At 61.4% G+C, this 18,998-nt stretch overlaps 1 protein-coding gene across 6 annotated transcripts in view; it reads right to left on the bottom strand.

Annotated features, from left to right (window-relative positions):
* Positions 1 to 18,998, bottom strand: part of LOC122372968 (nascent polypeptide-associated complex subunit alpha, muscle-specific form-like) — a 52,168-nt gene that overhangs the window by 5,669 nt on the left and 27,501 nt on the right. For all 6 annotated transcript variants that reach the window (XM_043350658.1, XM_043350655.1, XM_043350657.1 and 3 more), the window contains 2 exons: positions 18,005 to 18,097; positions 16,491 to 16,641 (listed from right to left, as the gene is read on the bottom strand). In XM_043350658.1, the coding sequence (XP_043206593.1) occupies positions 16,491 to 16,641; positions 18,005 to 18,097 (244 nt within the window). The remainder of the gene's footprint in view (positions 1 to 16,490; positions 16,642 to 18,004; positions 18,098 to 18,998) is intronic.

Below are 18,998 nucleotides of genomic sequence, written 5' to 3'. Positions count from 1 at the left end.
TCCAGAGCAGATGGCCCCTTCACGGTCCACATTCCACGTTCCGCGTTCCTATCAAAACCGTGTCGCCGTTCCGTCACCTCTAACCACCTTGGCCGTATGTCAGCTGCTACTTCCCCTTATATTGGTCGTATTTCCTATAACGACCATACCAGACTATTCCCTCTAATACCGCCGGCCGACTGGTGTGACCCGGACACCACGAGGTCCCGCCGTCATCTGCTCTGGCCGGATGATTTAGAACCTATCGCCGCCGGCTGCCACTGCCACTGCCGCCAGCCCGCTAGGCTATCGACCGGCAGAGCCATTCGGACGACAGTGGCAGCCTGAAGCCTCAGCGGTCACTGCCGGGTATACAATGATCCATTGATCACAGCTCACAGAACACAGGCAGCTCTAACGCGGCTGCAGCAAGCAATGCGAATCCCATCGACGGGATCGGGTAACTCAGCGCAACCGCAACGAAACAGTCGCCGCCGCCGGAGTATGTTTTTGAGACAGGGGTCGTCGCTGCACTCACCACCACCGGACGAAGACGAACTCATCATCAGCACACAGAGAGGACAGCGTCATCCCATCGCCTGGCATCGACCACCAAGCACAGCACAACGCGGTATAACACGTCCCAGCACAGCGCAGTATAGCAGGTCCCAGCACAGCGCCCGCCCCGCACTCTGCCGGCAGCGAGGGCGGGCTGGCTACTGCCCTCGAGATACCCTATAGCGCGTGTGCGACAGGGGAGGGGGACAACAGGGGACCAACACCAACGGGGACAGTCCCCTCCCCTCCCCAAACCGGGGTTACGAGCCACGCAGGTGTGCCAGCGGCAGCGGCGCGGGACGAAATCAACAGCTCCCCACTCCCTCCTAGCGTGCCCATAAACCTAACGACTGTGTGATGCTGGAGCGATAAAACTCGAATTGCCTTCCAACAGGCAACACTGGTAAGATATCATCGAGAAACCGGCGGTCGTCCAATAACATACAGACCACCGCACTACGACCAGACAGTCCAGCACGCCAGTTCCCTGCCGCTGTCCGCGCCTGGCCCGGTCGATCCAACCGGGGTTATCGGGGAGCCAGCCAAACAAGCCGCACTGGGGAAAAGTGATGTGTCACGCCCGTCGGTAATGTATGGACAGATCGATGCAATATGAATGAGATCGAGCGTGGAAGCTTAGTCCGTGGTGAGGCAAACACTCAATATTCGTGTATAGCGAGCGTCAAGGCTAATCACATTGGATATGAGTTGTATGTGTTTAACGGCTGATCAGACATGCTGAGAGCTCAGCGCCGGACAGTTTCACTCAGCACAGCTGACGGCAAGGTTTCGTGGTGTTGGTGTCACCCCGCAGACAGCCAGCCTTGGGACGGACAGCCTGAATTCGGTACCAAGCCCCCCTACTGATAGCGGTGACCAGACCTGACGGTTGGTTATCCAGCAGTCACTTTATCCAGCAGTCACTGCCACTGTCCACTGCAGGGAAGCAGTCGGGGCAATGACTCAGCTGACCGGTTTTGCAGACGCCCCCCAGCTCGATCAAACCACACAACCACACCCTCCTTCTCCCAATGGTAGACCGAAGACACAAGAATCACCAGACACAGCCGGACCAGCGAGGAGCGACGGGAAACACTCACCCGGCCATGCAGCCATACAGCCGCCGAGGTCACCGTTCGACAGGGGAGGGGCAGGGAGCGGAGACCACTGTCGACCCAGAGACTACCACCCACCACCGACCGACCGGCTGGAGGCTCGGCGCCGGCGTCGGTCGATCCACCGACGTCATACCTCCCAGCCAGGTGTGACGTCATACAGTCCGACCAGGTGTGACGTCACTCCTCAGCGGCGGCGGGGGAGCCACGTGTGCGACCGTGTGAGTAGTGACGGTAAGAAGACTTTAGAGACGATCCATCAATCATCGAGTCAGAAGAACAACGCATAAAACGACGGAAACACGCATCCCGGCAGAGGAGCTGAGCATGCTCGTTCCCAGTCTCCGCTATGTAGGTAGGTGGCAAGGCAGGAGGCCACCTGGATTTTCCAAAACAGCCTATGGGCGGTCAGCCAGACATAAAGTTCTGCACTGCAGCCGCGCGCCGGTGGCAGGGTGACTGCCCGCGTGTCACGCTCGCCGTTATGTCACGGGTCGACACATCAAGTCACGCTATGGTATATACTGACGTCACGTCACGGCACAGACTGACGTCACGTCACCGCAATCCGTGCGGCAGCTGACGTCTGCCCGTCGACCGCGGTATACCGTGACCGGCCGTCTGCCGATCCACCGGCTCTAACTCGCCACTGAGCCTCTAGCACAACACCGCGGCATGAAAACAGGTGGTCGTAGACCGGCGCCACTCCCCGAGCAAGTCGCCTTGGACGCTGGACTGTGCACTAACGCCCACTGCACCACTGCAACAGCAAGCTGGACGTGCACCAGCGACGGAACCAACACCACTGGCCACACCTACCTCTAACGAAGGGATGTGCCGTGCCTTTTCGTCTAACAGGTGTGGCGCAAAGACGTTCGCCTCGTCCCAAGCCCTCGCTCTCCACCGTTCCACCGTTCACTGTGGACCGTTCCACGCCGTCCACACTACACTGCGCTGCGGTCTCGGGTAGCCACCAGACTGGCCATCCAGCCAGGCAGCCGGGCTGGACGGGCGGACCGACCGGCCGGCGGCGGTCGCCGGGGGAGCGGCCGTCTCCCGTACTGTGTGGGCAGCGGCCGTCATAGCCGCTCCCACGCCAACAGACCCGACCGGTGCCGCTTCACGGACTAACACAGCGCAGTACAGACGTGCAAACCACGCCCACACCTCGGCCCCGCCCCCACAGACCGTCACGTGACGCCTGTGACGGCGCGGGGCGCTCGTTACCGTCACGGAAGGTGGTTGGCAGAGAGCTGAGCCCCGCAGCTGCCGCTGTTCAGCTATCTTCAACCCACACCACACACCAAGCTGAGCTGAGCCGCCTTCGTTTCTCTCCATATGGAGCGGCGGCTGGGGTGCCGTTGGCCCCTACTCAGAGAGACCCCGGCGGCTTCGGAGTCAGTCCGGACGGGCTGGACTCATCCTCAGAGCAGCGCTACAAAGACGGTCTCCGGAGGCAGCCATGAGCAGCCGTGGAAGTCTACAGTGTGCGGCCTGGGCGCCCTCGTCCAGCAGCTGCGGTCAGCACAGGTCCGCCGGCCGGCACGCCACCACCCATACAAGGAGTGATCGTGACGGCACCCCGCCCCTCCCCACCGGCACAGCGAGGGTCGGAGCTCCTCAGTACCACACGAGCTACCCCCGACGGATGCCGGTTCCAGCCGCCGAGCAGCAGCACACACTGGCACTGACTCACGCACAAAGACATCTTGGTCAACTCGAGCTCACTCCACAGCACACACGACACACTGATCGCATCACTCCCTCCTCCCATCCTCCACTATTTCGCCAATCACCTGTCTTCACTTCCCCTCTGCTTCTCCGCCGTCCTGGAGCGGGACAGGAGGCTCTGAACCAGCTGGAGCCCGCGCATGACCGTCCCCTCGGCCGGGCCGGCGGCGTGTGAACTGCACTGGCACAGACAGACAGACAGCTCTGCTGGTGGAAGTACCGGTAGCGGTGGAGGCGACATGGACTGGTGAACACCACCACCGCCGGCGGAGGGGGCGGGTCCGGCCACACGCGCCGCCGACAGGTGCGACATGGAGAGCGCGGGCTCAGAGGGAGAGAGGGAGAGGGAGAGAGGGAGGGAGAGGGAGAGAGGGAGAGAGGGAGAGAGAGAGAGAGGAGAGAGAGAGAGAGAGGAGAGAGAGAGAGAGAGAGAGAGAGAGAGAGAGAGAGAGGAGAGAGAGAGAGAGAGGAGAGAGAGAGAGAGAGAGGAGAGAGAGAGAGAGAGAGAGAGAGAGAGAGCAAGTAAAAAGACTACAACTTGCTAATACAGATTGGGAAAAGTCATCTGCTTTCATACCACAAAGCTCCAGAATAAATACTCTCCCCGACTAAGACCAATGGCTTCCGAGACCCGCATGTTTGTGATGGGATTCTGTCAGTCACTTCCTGCATCAGTAAGCGAGTGTAGGCGGTATTGGTGCGAAACAAAGCGGAAGAAAAACACGGCGCCGAGACGATTTCCTGCAGCCCACGCGGCGTACGTGACTTGGAAGCGATTCCAATGTCGACCAGACCTAATGATAACACTCTGTGCCAATCGAGACACTTATCATTCAGTCTAACTATTGATCAGAGGAATCCATCGCGGGGCCAAGTGTCAGACGTGGAAATGGCCGCCTTATCGAGAGGTCAGAGGGCTATGATGAGGTCGAAGACCGAAAGATAGAGTGGCAGAGTGGGAGAGAGTGACAGGGGAGAGCGGCCGGCAGCGGGCCATCAAAACAATCAGGCCGCGTACCGTCGTACATACATCACTGGAATAGCGGGCGGTCAGCGCGTGCCGTCTCTGTGGCTCAGAGGTCATCGGGTCCGGGCGGCCCCGGCCGGACTCTGCCCTTCTCCAGTCGCCACGGAATGGTCTCTGTCCAGTGTCCACCTTAGGCTGGCCACTGCTCCACTAGTCACCAGTGAACGGTAGGTACCGAAGTCTGTACTCCCAATCTCAGTATCTATCCAGCACAGTCGGTTCCCTTCTCCCCATCTCTACCCACTCCTCTTTCACCAGCCGGCCGTCCGAGCGGAGGCCAGGTATAGAACACGACCCCCCGCACCTGTCTCGGACAACTGATCAGAGGCGAAGAGCAGTCATCAGGCAGCTCCAGTGTCTGTGCCGACCCGCTGGCCACACGGCTGACCCGACACTGGGCACCGGCAGCGGGGCGCAGTATGAGTTCCGAGGCCAGGTGCAGTAACAGATAACACGAGCGAACGCGGTATTACAGCGCGCTGAACATCGGTGGATGGAACAGGATAAGTACGGCCTGCCCCGATAGCAAAAGTCGTGCCGAAAGATTGTTGGCGCCTGAAGCTGCTTAGCGCTGAATCAGAGCTTAGCTTATCGCCGCTATACTTCTAGCGTCACCGCAGCGAACTGACTGAGAAAAAAAGTCACACTAGCGGCTTAAACAGCATGTTTACACGGAACTAACTGGCGTAAAAAAAGAGGAGCATAGCTCCTAAGCCAACATGGCAAGCATGGCGTTGTGAGAGTTAAAACAGCAACGCCCAGTCGCCCACGCAACACATGAATCAGAGCCGACTGTTTCACCGGTATGACAAGCCACAAGCCCGGCGCGCGCCGAGCGTTCCTTCACAGACAACGAACGGGTTACCTCCCTAACCACCTCCGCCCGAGTGGCCAGACACTCGAGCGGACTCGACACAACCGTGCGCAAAAACTTCCCGGCGCCTTCCCGGCTACCTGTCTCAGACGCGTTAGATTGGCAAACAAAGGGACGACAAATGGCTGGCGCCGCCCCGCCCCGGCAGCCAACCGCTAACGAGCCGGCCGGTAATGTATGCCGCCGGACCGCCACAAGGAGGTGCGAATTATGGTAATAATTCTCAAACACCATTACAGGAGTCTCGGTAATAGAGCCAGCGGCGACAGGGGGTCGAGGCGTCTGCTGCTAGAGGCTGCGTCCCTGGCCGGTCCGTGCCTGTCGGAGCCAGGTGATCACCCGAGAGGGAGAGAGGTCATGACGCGGCACCGGCTACCTGGAACCCGAGCGTCATGGATGACGCAGCCGCCGTCATCCACCCCGCGTCACCGGGGCGTCATCGCGTCATTCAGCGACTCGCTCCGAGAGGCCCGGTGACCTGCCGCGGCCGAGACAGCGCAATGCGGAGAGTCTGAGCAGTCCCACGCGTGCCTCCACGCACTGCTCCGGTGGGCCAGGCCGGGAGCGGGGACCGTCCCTTGTTTGGCAGACGAGTCGCCGTTATTACGCAACGCGCCACCGTCTCAAGATGGCGGCGGGCTCCTCTCGCGCACCTGTGCGCCGCGGCCCGCAGCCGGGTCGGTAACGAGTCCCCACCGTTCTCCCAGTCACCGCCGCTGGCCGGCAGCCCGTGTCATCAGACGGCGGCGCCGGCCGTCCGCCACAGGTGTGCTCTGTGCACCCGCCGACGTATCGCCGGCAGCCAGTCATTCCCCTCCCCTCCCCCGGCCCACTCCAGCCACCGGCCGCACATGCAAATGAGGGGACGGCCGCAGCGGCGGCGGACGGTAACAGAGAGAGAAGCGGCGCGGTAGACTGAGGAGAATAGCACAGAAGTACTGCCGAGCACGTCTTGGGCATTCACCAAGGCCCACCCAGCGTGAGTAGGTACACACAGCCGGCCGGCACACGCTGGATTCAAACAGCACAGTCAGCAATATTCGTCTGACGAGGCCCGTGTGGGTTAGTTCACCGACCCCGGTCCAATCTCTCCCTCCCCCGCTCACCTGAGCAGCTCCCGTTCCAGGTCAAACGAGCCCAGCGAGCCGCAGCTGGACGCTGACCAGCTCCTCCCGCGGCCGGCCGGAGTCAGAGACGCCAACCACGCCTCGCCGGCGCTCACCGCCTCCGTCTCCGTCGACGGCCGGCCGGGAGACGGTGACGACGGCGGCGACGATGATGACTCATCCTCGCGACTCTCCGACGACTCGGTGGCGCAGATCTGGTTGCGGTTCTCGTCGACTCGTTCTTTGACCGGTGAGCCCGGTTCGCCGGGTCGTGATTTGCGGCGGCGCGGCGGTCGGGCCGGCGGTAGCTGTGGTGACCCATCTGCCGGGGGTTGACCGCTCTCTTGTGGTTCATCCTGGCTCGGTGGTGGTGGTGGCTCCACGGCGGCCGTCTGTGGCTCCCAACTGCGGTCATCTCCGCCTGGGTGGACGGGACCAGCCGGCGAGCCGAGCGCGTCATCCACTGAGCGCCAGCGAGCCATCGGGTCGGGCGACTGCGAGACGCGGCGCGGTTTCAGACGCAGCGTGGCGATGCGGCCTTTGACCGGGCTGCGTGACCGCGACCGGCCCACAGAGCTGTCGCGGCCCGACAGAGAAGATGTGCGCCGCACGGCCGAGCGGGGGTCGCGGTCCGCGCGGCGTGGCCGGTGACCGGTCCGTCGGGGGCCGACCACTGCCGTCGGCGGGGGTGGTAGGTTTTGTGAGCACAGCAAGCTTCGAGCGACCCGTCGGCCGGCTCCTGCTGGCCTCTTCAGCCCCGGGTTCCAGCTCTGACGGTCTATCAGGCCGCGGCGAGCGCGGGGTGATAGGCGAGCGCAGCGGGCCGACCTCGGCACCTCTCGAATCAGCATCGGCAGCCACCGGCAGGGCCAGCGAGCCTGGCCGCAACCCGGCCAGCTTCTGCCGCAGCGCGGTGGCTCGGTTCTCCTCTGCAGTATCGTCCAAAATCGTACTCTCCGGCTCCACCTCAGGCTTTGGCTTTTTCATGGCGGCGATTTTCTTTCGCAGTAACATGGCACGGTTCTCCCCTGAGTCTTCGTTTGGCACATCAGTATCACGCGGCTGCGTCTCCACCTCGGGCGTGAGGGCCGCTACCTTCTGTCGCAGCTGACTAGCTCTGTTCTCATTGTCCATCTCATCCCCCGACTTCTCCAGCTCCCTCTCCGACTGAGCTCCTGTCCGCAAAGCCGCCAGCTTCTTCCGAAGCAGAGTCGAGCGGTCTCCAGACGAAAACACGTCACCGTCATCAGCCTTACTCTCAGCTTTATAATCCGAAACCGAAAAACCGTTCACTAAAGGCACGGTCGTAGGAGTAGAAGCCTTCTGGACGTTGACTATCGTCAGTGAGTGTGCAGGACTGTCATGCCGCTGTTTGGGCGGCGGTGTGGCGGGCGGCGGACCGGTCGCGCTGGTGGCCTCCTCGGCGGGCTCTGTCCACCCAGAGCCGCGGGAGGGCCCTCTCCTCCGGTCTCCACCGCCTCCGCTGCCAATAGATGCAGTCTCTGAAGCATCATCGGCGTCCAGTCGTCCCTGGGCCAGCCAGTGACGCGTGGAGCTCTTCCTGTCAGTGCTGCTACTGCTCACAGAGGACGTCTCGGCAGCATCATCGGCGGCAGCCTCTGCCGAGCGGGAGCCCAGCGTCAGCCAGCTGCGGGAGGTGCCGCGCCAGCCGCCACCGGCTGTCGAGTATTCGTCCGGCGCGTCTAGGATCCCTCCCTCGCTGCCGGCGCGGCCTCTGAAGCCGCTTCGACGCGGCGTCGGCACGGAGCCAGCCACCAGCGGGCTGGCCGGCGGCCGCTCGGCTCTCTGCTCGCCATCGGCTACCCCGGAGCTGCTGGAGCGGCCGGCAGCCGAGGAGGCGTCCGATGTATCACTGTCCTGGCGCACGCGGCGCCACGGCCGGCCGCCCGGCGAGTCCGGCACCTCCGGGCGGTCCTCTGAGCCGCGCTCCCAGCGGTCCTCCGACTCGGCCCGCCCGGACCGACCCGCGCGCGGCTCGGCGGCGAACAGGGAGCGAGCAGTCAACAGCGGAGTACCGCCAGCCGCCTGACGGGAGCGCCGGCGCGCCGCCCGCTCCAGAATCTCGTCCAGGTCACGGCGGCCCACGCGCGGTGACCGGGCACCGGTCGGTGAGAACAGATCCCGAGACAGGTCTGGACTCGAGGAGACGAACGACTCGCTCTGGCGCGCCAGTCGGCCGGAGATAACAGCCGGCAGCTGGAACCCCGACGCCTTACCGACGGTGCCTGAGGGGGTCTCCGTGCGCGGCATACGGCGCCGGTTCAGCGAGCCGCCCCAGTCGGCACCGATACCGAGGGCAGCGCGCTGTGACGGCCGGTATCCGTCATCTCCATCACCACCGTCAGCTCCTGGCGCTGCCGACTTATCCGTGCTCTCCCGGTCGGTAGACCACAGCGACGGCCGATCTCGGGCACCGAGTGACGGAGTCCGACCTAGTCGCCGTTTACCAGATTCATCCTCGCGATTCTCAGGCTCATCTCTCTGCCTATCGGTAGCGGAACGCCAGTCTGGAGTCTCAGTAGATCGACGGCCCGGGGTGACAGTAGAGCGCCTGTCTAAGAGGTCAGCGTCTGAGAGTTTGTTTGTAGTCTCGAGAGTGACGGTTATCGCGCTGCTACGCCGGCTCGATTTGGAGGTTCTTCCGGGTGACTCTGTTCGTCCAGGAGTCCCAACATCTGACAGTTCAATGCCATCGCTGAAAGGCAGAAGGGGTACCACGCTCTGCCGTTCTTCTCCCGCCGTCGAGCTCTTTCTCTCGGGCGTCTCGACACTGTCGCTGAACGGTAGCAGTGGCACCACGCTCGTTCGCTCCTCCCCTGCCGCCGAGCTTTTCCTTCTCTTCTCAGACTTTAGCTTGCTCTTGGAGGCTGAGTCGCGACTCGACGGCGGTGGTGGCGAGTCATGACTCGGCCGGCCGTCGTCCAGTGAGTCTCTGGAGTCGCTGCGCCGGAGTCGAGCGCGCCGGCCGCGGCTGGGCAGAGTGCGGGTGCCGGAGCCCGTCCGTCCGACATCCTCTCCGGCCGCCTCCCAGCGCGCTCTCGTCTGCAGAAACGTGTCTCGGTTGCCGCGCGCCAGCATCGCGACGCCGGCCGGCTCGGCGATTACACAGTCCGCGCCGGTCACCGGCCGCACCTGTCCTGTCTCCCACACACCTCACCTGTCCTGACTCGCACTGCCTCCACTCGATAACACCTCGCTCTGTCAGCTCACAGCTCTTTTCCACACCACTTTACACACGTGCCACCGTTTCTCCACTGCACCGACAAACACCGGGCGTCTATTCACCTGCCGCCGCTCAGGCCCGGCGTCTGGGCGGAGCGCGGCACTCGGCCGGCCGGTAGGGACGGCGTCCGCGGCTCGTCTGCGCCGCCAGGGTCGCCGGCTGGCCGGCGCGGCGCGCGGCGCGCGGCCGTGGGCGGCGCGGCGGCTCCCCGGCGCGCGGCGCGGTCGGAGCGGGCGGCGGCCGACCTGACCCGACCGGCAGCGAGGTCGGGTGGAGCCGTCCGCCGTCCTTCCCGCAGGACGACCGGACGTGCCGGCTCGCCACCGGCCCGACACCTATCTCGGCGGGATCTGACGGCGCCGCGACCGCCGCCGGTGCGCGCGCGCCCCATATACGGGCGGGACCCCGCGCGACGGGGACACGTGCAGGGTCACATGAGGCACGCCGCGCTGCGAGCCGACCAAGGGGCCATGGCAGTGCCACGACTCCGCCCTGCCCGGGGCACACGAAATGCGTGACATTATCCCAAACTGCCTAGCCCTTTCAGGCCGGACCATTGTGATATCAGTCCTATCTATCGCACCTTCGGATCCACCCCGTTCCATTCCATCCTATCAGCCGATCTATCCGATTAGCGGACCTGCCCAATCCTTTCTCACTCCACCCCGTCACCGTTCGGCCCAGCTCTTCCCAAAGCGTGCCTTGGGCTCTGCCGTATAATGGACGCTAGCCACCCGCACCCGGCAGGCCTGTGAGATGACACAGCAGGTGCCGGGGGCGTCTCGCAGCCTCTCGTTTCACCGGCAGATGTCTTACGGTCTCTCATCTGACCAGCAGTTGTCTTACCGCTTTTCATCTCACCAGCAACCATTTCAGTCTCTCACATCACCGGTAGCCGCCAGCCTGACTGTCATCTCTGCTGTCTCACAGCCTCTCATCTCACCCAGCTAGCTTCCTCCACCCTCTCTCTCTCTCTCTCTCTCTCTCCTCTCTCTCTCTCTCTCTCTCTCTCTCTCTCTCTCTCTCTCTCTCTCTCTCTCTCTCTCTCTCTCTCTCTCTCTCTCTCTCTCTCTCTCTCTCTCTCTCTCTCTCTCTCACACACATCTCCCTCCCTCTCACCTCTCACTAACGAGACTGGGCCGACCGGAGAGCCGGAAGCGACCGCAGGTGTATGTCATATCCGACCTGGCTGGCAGCGGCAGGACAAACATAGCACCTCCGCGCTACAGAAGCGCGTGAGCCGTCCCGGCAGGCGTGGGTCGCTTCACACCGGTTCCACCAGCCCCGCCGAGCAGCCGTCGGTACTCCGAACCGGCGATCAGAGTTATCGCTCGTCATTGTTCGCCGCTGCAGTGTGCAGCTGACCATCTGTTTATCAAACCGGGCCTCCATACGCCGATGGAAGATCCGTGTCGGAGTGGTGGAGCTAACGGTCCACTGCCACCTTCACAGCTGCGATTGGGTCTCCTCCGAGCCGGAAAAACACGCTACCGGCCGTCAACAGGCCGTCATAGTGCCGCCTTGACTGAGTCTCACCACGGCTCACACGGGCAGCCCTGAGATGACTGTGTGGCTGCGGGGTCAGCGAGCAGGTCAACCACATCGCCCCGCCTGCCGCCACCCCAATCCTTCACCGGGGCCGCCGAGTCGTGACCCCGGGGCCGACCCCGCGCGGGGCCCGGACCGAATTTATCGTCACCGCGCGCCGCTCAACCCGCCGCGCGTGGGCGCCGCCGCCCAGCCGCCGTTTAAACGCTCGTCGTCACGCCATTGGACGGAATTGTAAGTGTCGCCACTCAATTACTGCAGCCCGGTGTTTCCCACCACGATAATCTGGCAGGTCTACAGAGCTGCGCCGTCCGACCGCAGACGAACCACTCTGAGGTCGGATCGGTACAAATACTCCGAGATGGGATTGACAATGGCGCGCGGCTGATCGGACCCGGACAGGAAGGAAGAAAAGGGCAAGGTCAGCGCATGAGAGAAACGGCTTCAATGTCGACTTCCGACGTTCCGCGGTCGGAGAGAAGGGGCGTGTCGGGTCGCACATGCACACACCTGGGTGGCGCCCCTTTCTTCCCCCGCGCCCATGTCACCTGGCGTGTTCACAGCTGAGCAAAAACCCTTCGACAAACTGTCACTGGCTGAGGCTCTGTGGGCGTCAGAGCCAGCCTCAGCCGGCCTCGGGATCTCAGTCACTCGGTGTCGCGAGGACAGGTGATGCAACAACACCGGCCGAATCCATCTCGTGTACCGCTGACGGCAGCCAGTCAGTCCCAGGGAGACATGAGCCATGCGTCATACAGAGGCGGCGCTCCATCACCATAATACGTCAGCCAGTGCAGAGGCCCGCTGCCGAGCGCGCCTCTCATTCATCTAATCCGAGACTGGCGCCGGCACTTTTCAAGGTTTGCCGACACCATATACGGCGGCGACACACATTCTGCCAGTCGGACCCGCGCGGCGCCCCGGCCTGCTCATGACGGACAGCGCGGCCCCAGTGCGCTCAGCGCACTCACGTGCTCCCTCCATCACGTGCGCCCGATACACCCGTACCGCCTGGTGAAACTGGCCGGCCGGGGCCTCCGTGCAGCGATTTACAGCGATCTCTGTGCAGACAGCCGGCCCGACCCGACTCGTCCCGTCCGTCCGCTCCAGACCGCGCCCCAACAACAGCCCGGCGTGGTAACGGCACCGGAGCGGTCCGTTTGCACTAATTGGGGTGTATCGCCCGGCCGACCGGTCGGCATCTGCCGCTACCCGTCAGTCGCGGCCTTCGGTGTCGAGATAGATACACTGCCGGCACCAGCATTGGATCTACCGCCTGTCTGAGGATGCTGAGCCACGCGGGGATGATGGCAGGACAGTATTTAAGGCTAGGTGTGTGCCCAGGGGCAGTCGCAGCTCACTCCGACCAGCCGCCGCCGGCTGGCGCGCCGCCCTCCTCCCAGGTGCGCCTCCTAGCTCTGAGGGCGCGCCCGGCATCCCCCGCAGAGTCCGTGTGCGTGCCGCCCCGTTTTCCGACCGTCCATCTCTTCCAGCCGGCGGGAGGCGGGCCAATCTAGCGGCCCTCGTGACACGAGCGTCTCCCGCCCACCACGGATAGACGCCACATGTCGCCCACCGCGGCCGGCCGGCCCGAGTTTTATCCCAACAAACACACCTGACGCTCCTCGGCGGCTCGGAGCTCACCGCTCAGCCGCAGCCGCGCGAGCCCCTGCGCCGGCCGGCTCCTGCACGCCGCGCGGCTCCCAGAACCGGTCGGCCACTTTCGATGCACTTTCCATGTTAATGGCAGCGGCTCTGGCTGCTCGCTGACGTGCCGTCAATGATTTATTCGCCGTGCGCCGCCGGGGCCCAGGAGAGGGCAGGCCGGCGGCGGCGCGCTGCTTTGCATCCCGTCTGGGAAGCCCTGCTGGCCGCCCAGGGGTGGTGAGGTGGTGTGATCGACGGGGAGGGGAGGGAGCCGTCCCTGACGTCGTGCTGAGCTGTCAGCGGCAGCCGAGTACAGTCTGCTGACCGGCCGGGGGCTGATCTGTAGCTCGTGCGGCGCTCCGACCGCCCACGGTGGGAGCATTGGGCACACAGAGCCGCCGAGGCCGGCAGGCAGAGGGCTCCGGTCGGCCCCACACCTGCAAACACGCTGCCTCTGCACCGGCCATTCTTCCGCCGTTCACAATGCCCATTGACGCCTGCCGCCACAGTAGTTCCGAAGTCACTACGTCAGCACAACACGTGGGTCAGCTGAGCGGCGATCCCACGAGGCTCACCAGACTTTGACACATATTTCATGTGTCCCTGGAAGCAGTAATGCGCTCAGAGGACCCACTATCATCAAGCACCACGTCAACTGCGGCAGAACCGCCAGGCAAATCACATGGGCTGAGCCGGCTCTGACTGCACTGTAAGCTGGTTGACCTCACGCGGAGCTCGTTTCGCCGCTTAATTACCACTCTCAGCAGTTGGAGCCGTGTCCTTTCGCTCGTTAACCCCGCAGAACGACAGAGCCAACCACAGCTGGAAGAGCTGATCTCCATAGCTCTGACTGCAATCTGCCGGCCTTCTGAGAGCCCGGAGCTCCCTTCTCAGCCGGTGGGGACCCGTCGGTGACGGACTCGCAGTCTGTCCTTGACGGCATGTCCGCCCGGAGCTCTGGTCTGACCCAGTGTCAATTCCGCCGCCCACTGCGGCCCGAGCGGCGCCTGGCCGGCTGCCATCCGGGGCAGGTCGGCGACCGCCCGGGGCACGATCGGCCCGCCCCCGATCAGCAGCCGATCGGGGCACCCGCAGTTGCAGTCACCGTGCCGAGCGGAGCAGCGCCCCGAGGGTCACCAATACCGGCCTTCTGCCGCCGCCCTCAGTGTGCACGTGACTCGGGTACAGACAGCCACATCAAATTGGAGAGTGTGGCGAATTACAGCTGGGTCGGAGAACAGCGCGGGTTTCGGTCTACCCCCGGCACCGCTCCGCGAACCACGACGTCCGTTTCTAGCAGACGCCGCGACCGGCGCAGTGAAATCGTTTAATCAATGCCCGGCTATGCTCCATTCACGACCGGGGACGCCCAAAGACAAAGACCGGGTGACGAAAGTGGCGGCTCACCCGGCTGAATCAACGGGCCACATTGGGCGAGTTTGGAGGGTGGAGCCGTTACAGTCCAACGGCCGAGTTTGTCCACCGGTTGGGTCGCCGGGTGTTGAGTGGTCATTCGGCTCGTCAGGTCGGCCCCACCCTGCTACGTGTCACCGGGTCCGGTCCAGTCTGTAAGGTGTCAGTGAACGGGGGCGACGGAGACTACCGGGAATCGACAGCCCCGGCAGGGAGGGTTAAGATGAAACAGCAGGGCACTGCTAGGAACAGGACAAGACAGAATAGAACAGGGCAGGATAGTCAGTACAGAGGAAAAATGCAGACACAGTCCAAGACAGGTCGGTTATGATTAGCCAGGACAGATTAGGGCTAGAACACGACAGTGCAGACAGGGCAGACAGGGCGGACAGCTCGGACAGCTTGAACAGGGCGGACAGCGCCGACACGATGTAATTAGTCCACTGACCGACACACCCAGTGCACAGGGCGGGTCCGACCCACACACCCAGACGTAGGCCCCAGATGTCGGCCGACCCGCTCCGACCCGTCTGCCGACCTTGCTGAACCTGAAAACCGACCCACTGCCACAGAGCCACCGCGCTCCGGCGAGCGAGAGCAAGGTTAATCCCACGCAGAGTCTGCCGCGAGCGGACGGCTGCAGCGGCGGCTTAGAGCGATCGCCCGATAGGAAGTGAGCTGACAGCCCGCGCACGCCCATCGAAACCCGCACACGGCCAGCGAGCGCCTCAACAAAGACGTCGCTGGGCGAGCGTCACGCCGAACCAGTATCATATCCAATACGCCCACGTGGCTTTTTCACGGCACATTGCAGCTTAATCGGTGCGCTTTATCTTACCCGAGGATCTGCCTGTAAACCAGTTTTGCCATTCAGCGTCCTGAAAGCGCCGGCCTTAGACAGGGCACCGGCATCGCATGCGCGCCCGGCCCGCCTGTGTTCCATCAGAGGCGCCGGCCAATGGGGGTCCGCTGCACAGCCGGCTCCCCTAAAATGGAGACGCCTCGCATGACGGAATGTTCCCCACGGCTCCCGGCCCATTGCCAGGGGTCCGAGTCGCCAGGGCAGTGAAATCTTTGCAACTGACGTCATGCCCAGAGGCGGGCGTGAGCATCGACATATGTATAGCGCCATGACTATGCATTGCACGGCTTCGGCATACCATTAATTCCCAAGGCAGCCACCAATGACTGAACATTAACTAGGTTGATTTGAGTTCAGCCTTCGACAGACAGTGGACGTCAGCAGCCCAACCGGAGGCCGTGTATGATATAAGCAGCCCAGTTTTCTATCTCCTCATCTAAACACCCACACTTCAACTAGGCTCCAGCTCTGAATTATCAGCTCGATCTCACGCGTGTATAAAACAAGAATACCGACTTAGCACCGGAAGAAAGGAGTGCACAATGGAGGGTGTAACAGCTGACCGGACAAACATTCAAAAAGCGGTTACGACGAGAATTCTTAACGTAGACTGAACTGTCAATATCCTCCGCGTACAGGTAGTCGTAATATACACTACATAAAGCTCTGAATGGAGTCGCGTGTCTGACGCCATACTCCAATGAAACGTCATCAATGCTGTCACCGTCCGTTGGAACCCGCAGTGGGGAGGAAAACTGGCCACAGGCCCCGCCGGTCAGTGACATGGTCCTTTCTAATACAGCAGCTCAGCAGGACGGTTCGTCACAGTAGCTTTGTTAGTCAGACGTTAGGACAGTCACGTACAGGTGCTCGAAAGGTGTTTCTTGTCTAAAACTCTCACATTGTGTATAGACACTAGACAATGGGCGTGCAAACAGTCCAAGAACACACTGTTTCAGCTACCGTATAACTACGAATACTCACGTCGTCCAGTGCTAAGCCAGCACAAAAACGACATGAGGCCTCTTGCACCAAAATACCTTGCTAGGTAGAATCGAAAAACCGATTGCAGAGTTAGCTAGCCTGGACGGTGGTTCTCTTTTTTTCCACAAACTCATAACGTAAAACTACAGGCGCTTGGTAGAATTTATAGGTAAATTGTCACGCTAGAGTCTTGGAGTGTCTGTACGGTGCAGCAGAATCCATATATTGGTGCAATCAGAGCATTTTGGTGCAAGAGTCCTCAAAACAGCTCTCCTTCACAGCACCAGCACACAGCTTCCATCCCGTTCACCTGCTACCTCACACCTTAGTCATCTAGAAAGCCCCTTTCCCACTCAGTCACTGAAACCACCCACAGTATCTGAGACCCACACGGGTACTCACCGTTCTGTGAGACGCTGGATCTCGGGCAGAACGCTCGGCCGGCCGAGCAAGGGGTCAAACTTGACGTAGAGCGAGTTCCGCGCGATGTTGGGAGCCAGCCGTCCGTCCCTGTGCTCTGCCAGACGGTCCAGCGCCGACGGGTCTTGGAAAACTGCCGAAAAGAGTTGGGCGTTACGGAGCGATCAAAGTAGTGTCAAAGAGACGATTTAAGGTGGTGTCGAGCAGCCGATGCACGTGCATTTGTGCAGTCAGCAGTATGTGCATTGCGCAAGTCAACAGTAGACTCGTATTGAGGGACAGAGCCTTACACAATACGAATATCAAGTAACTAGCCTAGAAAATCACAAAAGAAATCGGCGTACGCAGGCTCCGCTTGCAAAGCGCTCTTAATATTGATGCGTGCGGACCAGGTAAATGCAACAGTGCAAGACATGTTAACTGCAATCTACCAAGGTGCTCCTTGCTATCCGAAACTCGAGATCCGGCTCCTACCGGCATGTCTACATGTCTTGCATTTTGCCTGTCAGACTGCATAAAATACGTCGGAGTTTCACTTAGAATGCACAGCGCCATGATGCAAAATGCGATAGTGCACAGAGCTACCAAGACGCCATTCCATACGCGCGGCCTTGAGATCACCATTGTGCTGCAAGATACGAGATCGTGCAGTCATGTTGGGCATCATAACGCTCTCGGCGCAGCGTGTTGTTACATATTCACTCTGAGGACATCGAGTGAGGATCTGACCGCGCTCGGGACGTTCGGGACGCACAGAGGCTGTGGGGTCCGCAGGCCGCGGTCCATTCCGACCATACAGCTGACGTCGGTCCGGGCCGGACCGGGCGGGGCGAAGGTCAGAGTAACGTCAACGAGCGAGGGCCGGGGACAGGGCTAAAAACGGGTCCCGACTGGGTGAGACGAGTCCAGGCGGGGCGCGCGGATCTCTGTTCTTCAGTCACGCACGGAACTCAAAATCAGGAATGCAGGGGATACGGAGAGGTGCCCCAATCCCCGCGGGGGCACCAGGGGTGAAATGACCACGACATGGGGGTCAGGGTGGCCCGTCTCCCGGGGCAGCTGCCCGCCACTCCATCCATCTCCAATATCCAGCTAGACTGGACCTATTACTGGCTGGTGGCGCAAGTCTAATGGCCCATCACACACAGCTGCCTTAGTTTCACACCCGGGAAGTCCAGGGCGAGCCCGGCCGGCGGTGTCCTGCTGCTAAATTGGGAAACAAGCCGTTGGAATGCGGGTTTGAATTCAGCTTAACGGCTACCACCATAATATATTCAACAGAGCCACAACCATCACCTGGGCGAAAAACCGCCGACCCACACATCTTCCAGGTTTAGTAGCGGGATGTCTACGAGGCAGTTCGTTAAAACGCCCGCCAAAATACACCACTCAATCAGCCCGAGAGGACACTGGTGATTTCGTAACTGGCCTCGACATAAAATCAGTACGTGACAAGAATGGCACCTAGCGCGCGCGCGCCTACCGGCCGTACTCACAGTTGGTGGCCTCCACAAACTGGTCGTTGGTAGCCGACGCCATCTCTTGGTCGTTGATGGTACTACCAGTTACTTCACCAAAGTCCAGAGGCGCTGCGGTGGAGGACAGCGATACGTTAGAGAAATTGGCACGTTGTTATGAAAGAATACAAAACAGAGAACATGGATCGGTGCAGCAATGGAGGGAGAATACACGAAGTTAATTGAGGGGAGGGGGCTACGCATATCCGTAGTTATTACATGAAATTCCGACCAGGACATATATTGGACACATATAATCAGTTCGATACTATTACCAGTATAGCGCCTTTTGGGGCGACTAACGGAGCGAGCGAGAGGGTGAGCCTTGCACGTGCGAAATTTCGAGGGGGTACCTCCAGCTGACTTGTGCACGGCACCCTACTAACCGGTCTCTAGCGATGTGCCAAATTTGAGCACAATCGGCCCAGCCGTTCTCGAGATCTGGAAGCGGCACCCTGCACGTGCGCACGTGCAAAATGGGTCCCAACTGACTTTTGCACGGCACCCTACTAACCGGTCCCTAACCATGTACCAAATTTGAGCGCCATCGGTCGAGCCGTTCTCGAGATCTGGAAACGCCCCCTGCACGTGCGCACGTGCAGCAGCACCCCAACTCTGGCACATGGATATGCAGTGCCTAGTGGGTGCCTACCTACATGCCAACTTTCAGCGCAATCGGCCAAGTAGTTACCGAGATATTGCAACAATTACAAAAGTGACACCTCTTCGTTTTGCACGTGGCACGTGCATAAGGGGTCACCCACATGCATCGGGAATAGTCCAATACTCGGTAGAAGGAATGAAGCTACCCCGCAAAAATTACCGCATGTAAATCGGTCAAGTGGTTGCTGAGATATAAGCCTCGTAAAAGCGTGACCACGGCCGGCCGGCCGGCCGGCCGCTCATACTCAGAAATTTCCGTTATTCTACGTAAGACTCCGCTCGCTTCGCTCGCTCCGTAATCATAGTGCCC

This window comes from Amphibalanus amphitrite, unplaced genomic scaffold, assembly GCF_019059575.1.
Source record: "Amphibalanus amphitrite isolate SeventyFive unplaced genomic scaffold, NRLGWU_Aamphi_draft 001425F_arrow, whole genome shotgun sequence".
NCBI classification, from domain to species: domain Eukaryota; kingdom Metazoa; phylum Arthropoda; class Thecostraca; order Balanomorpha; family Balanidae; genus Amphibalanus; species Amphibalanus amphitrite.
This window is presented reverse-complemented; position numbering and strand designations above follow the sequence as displayed.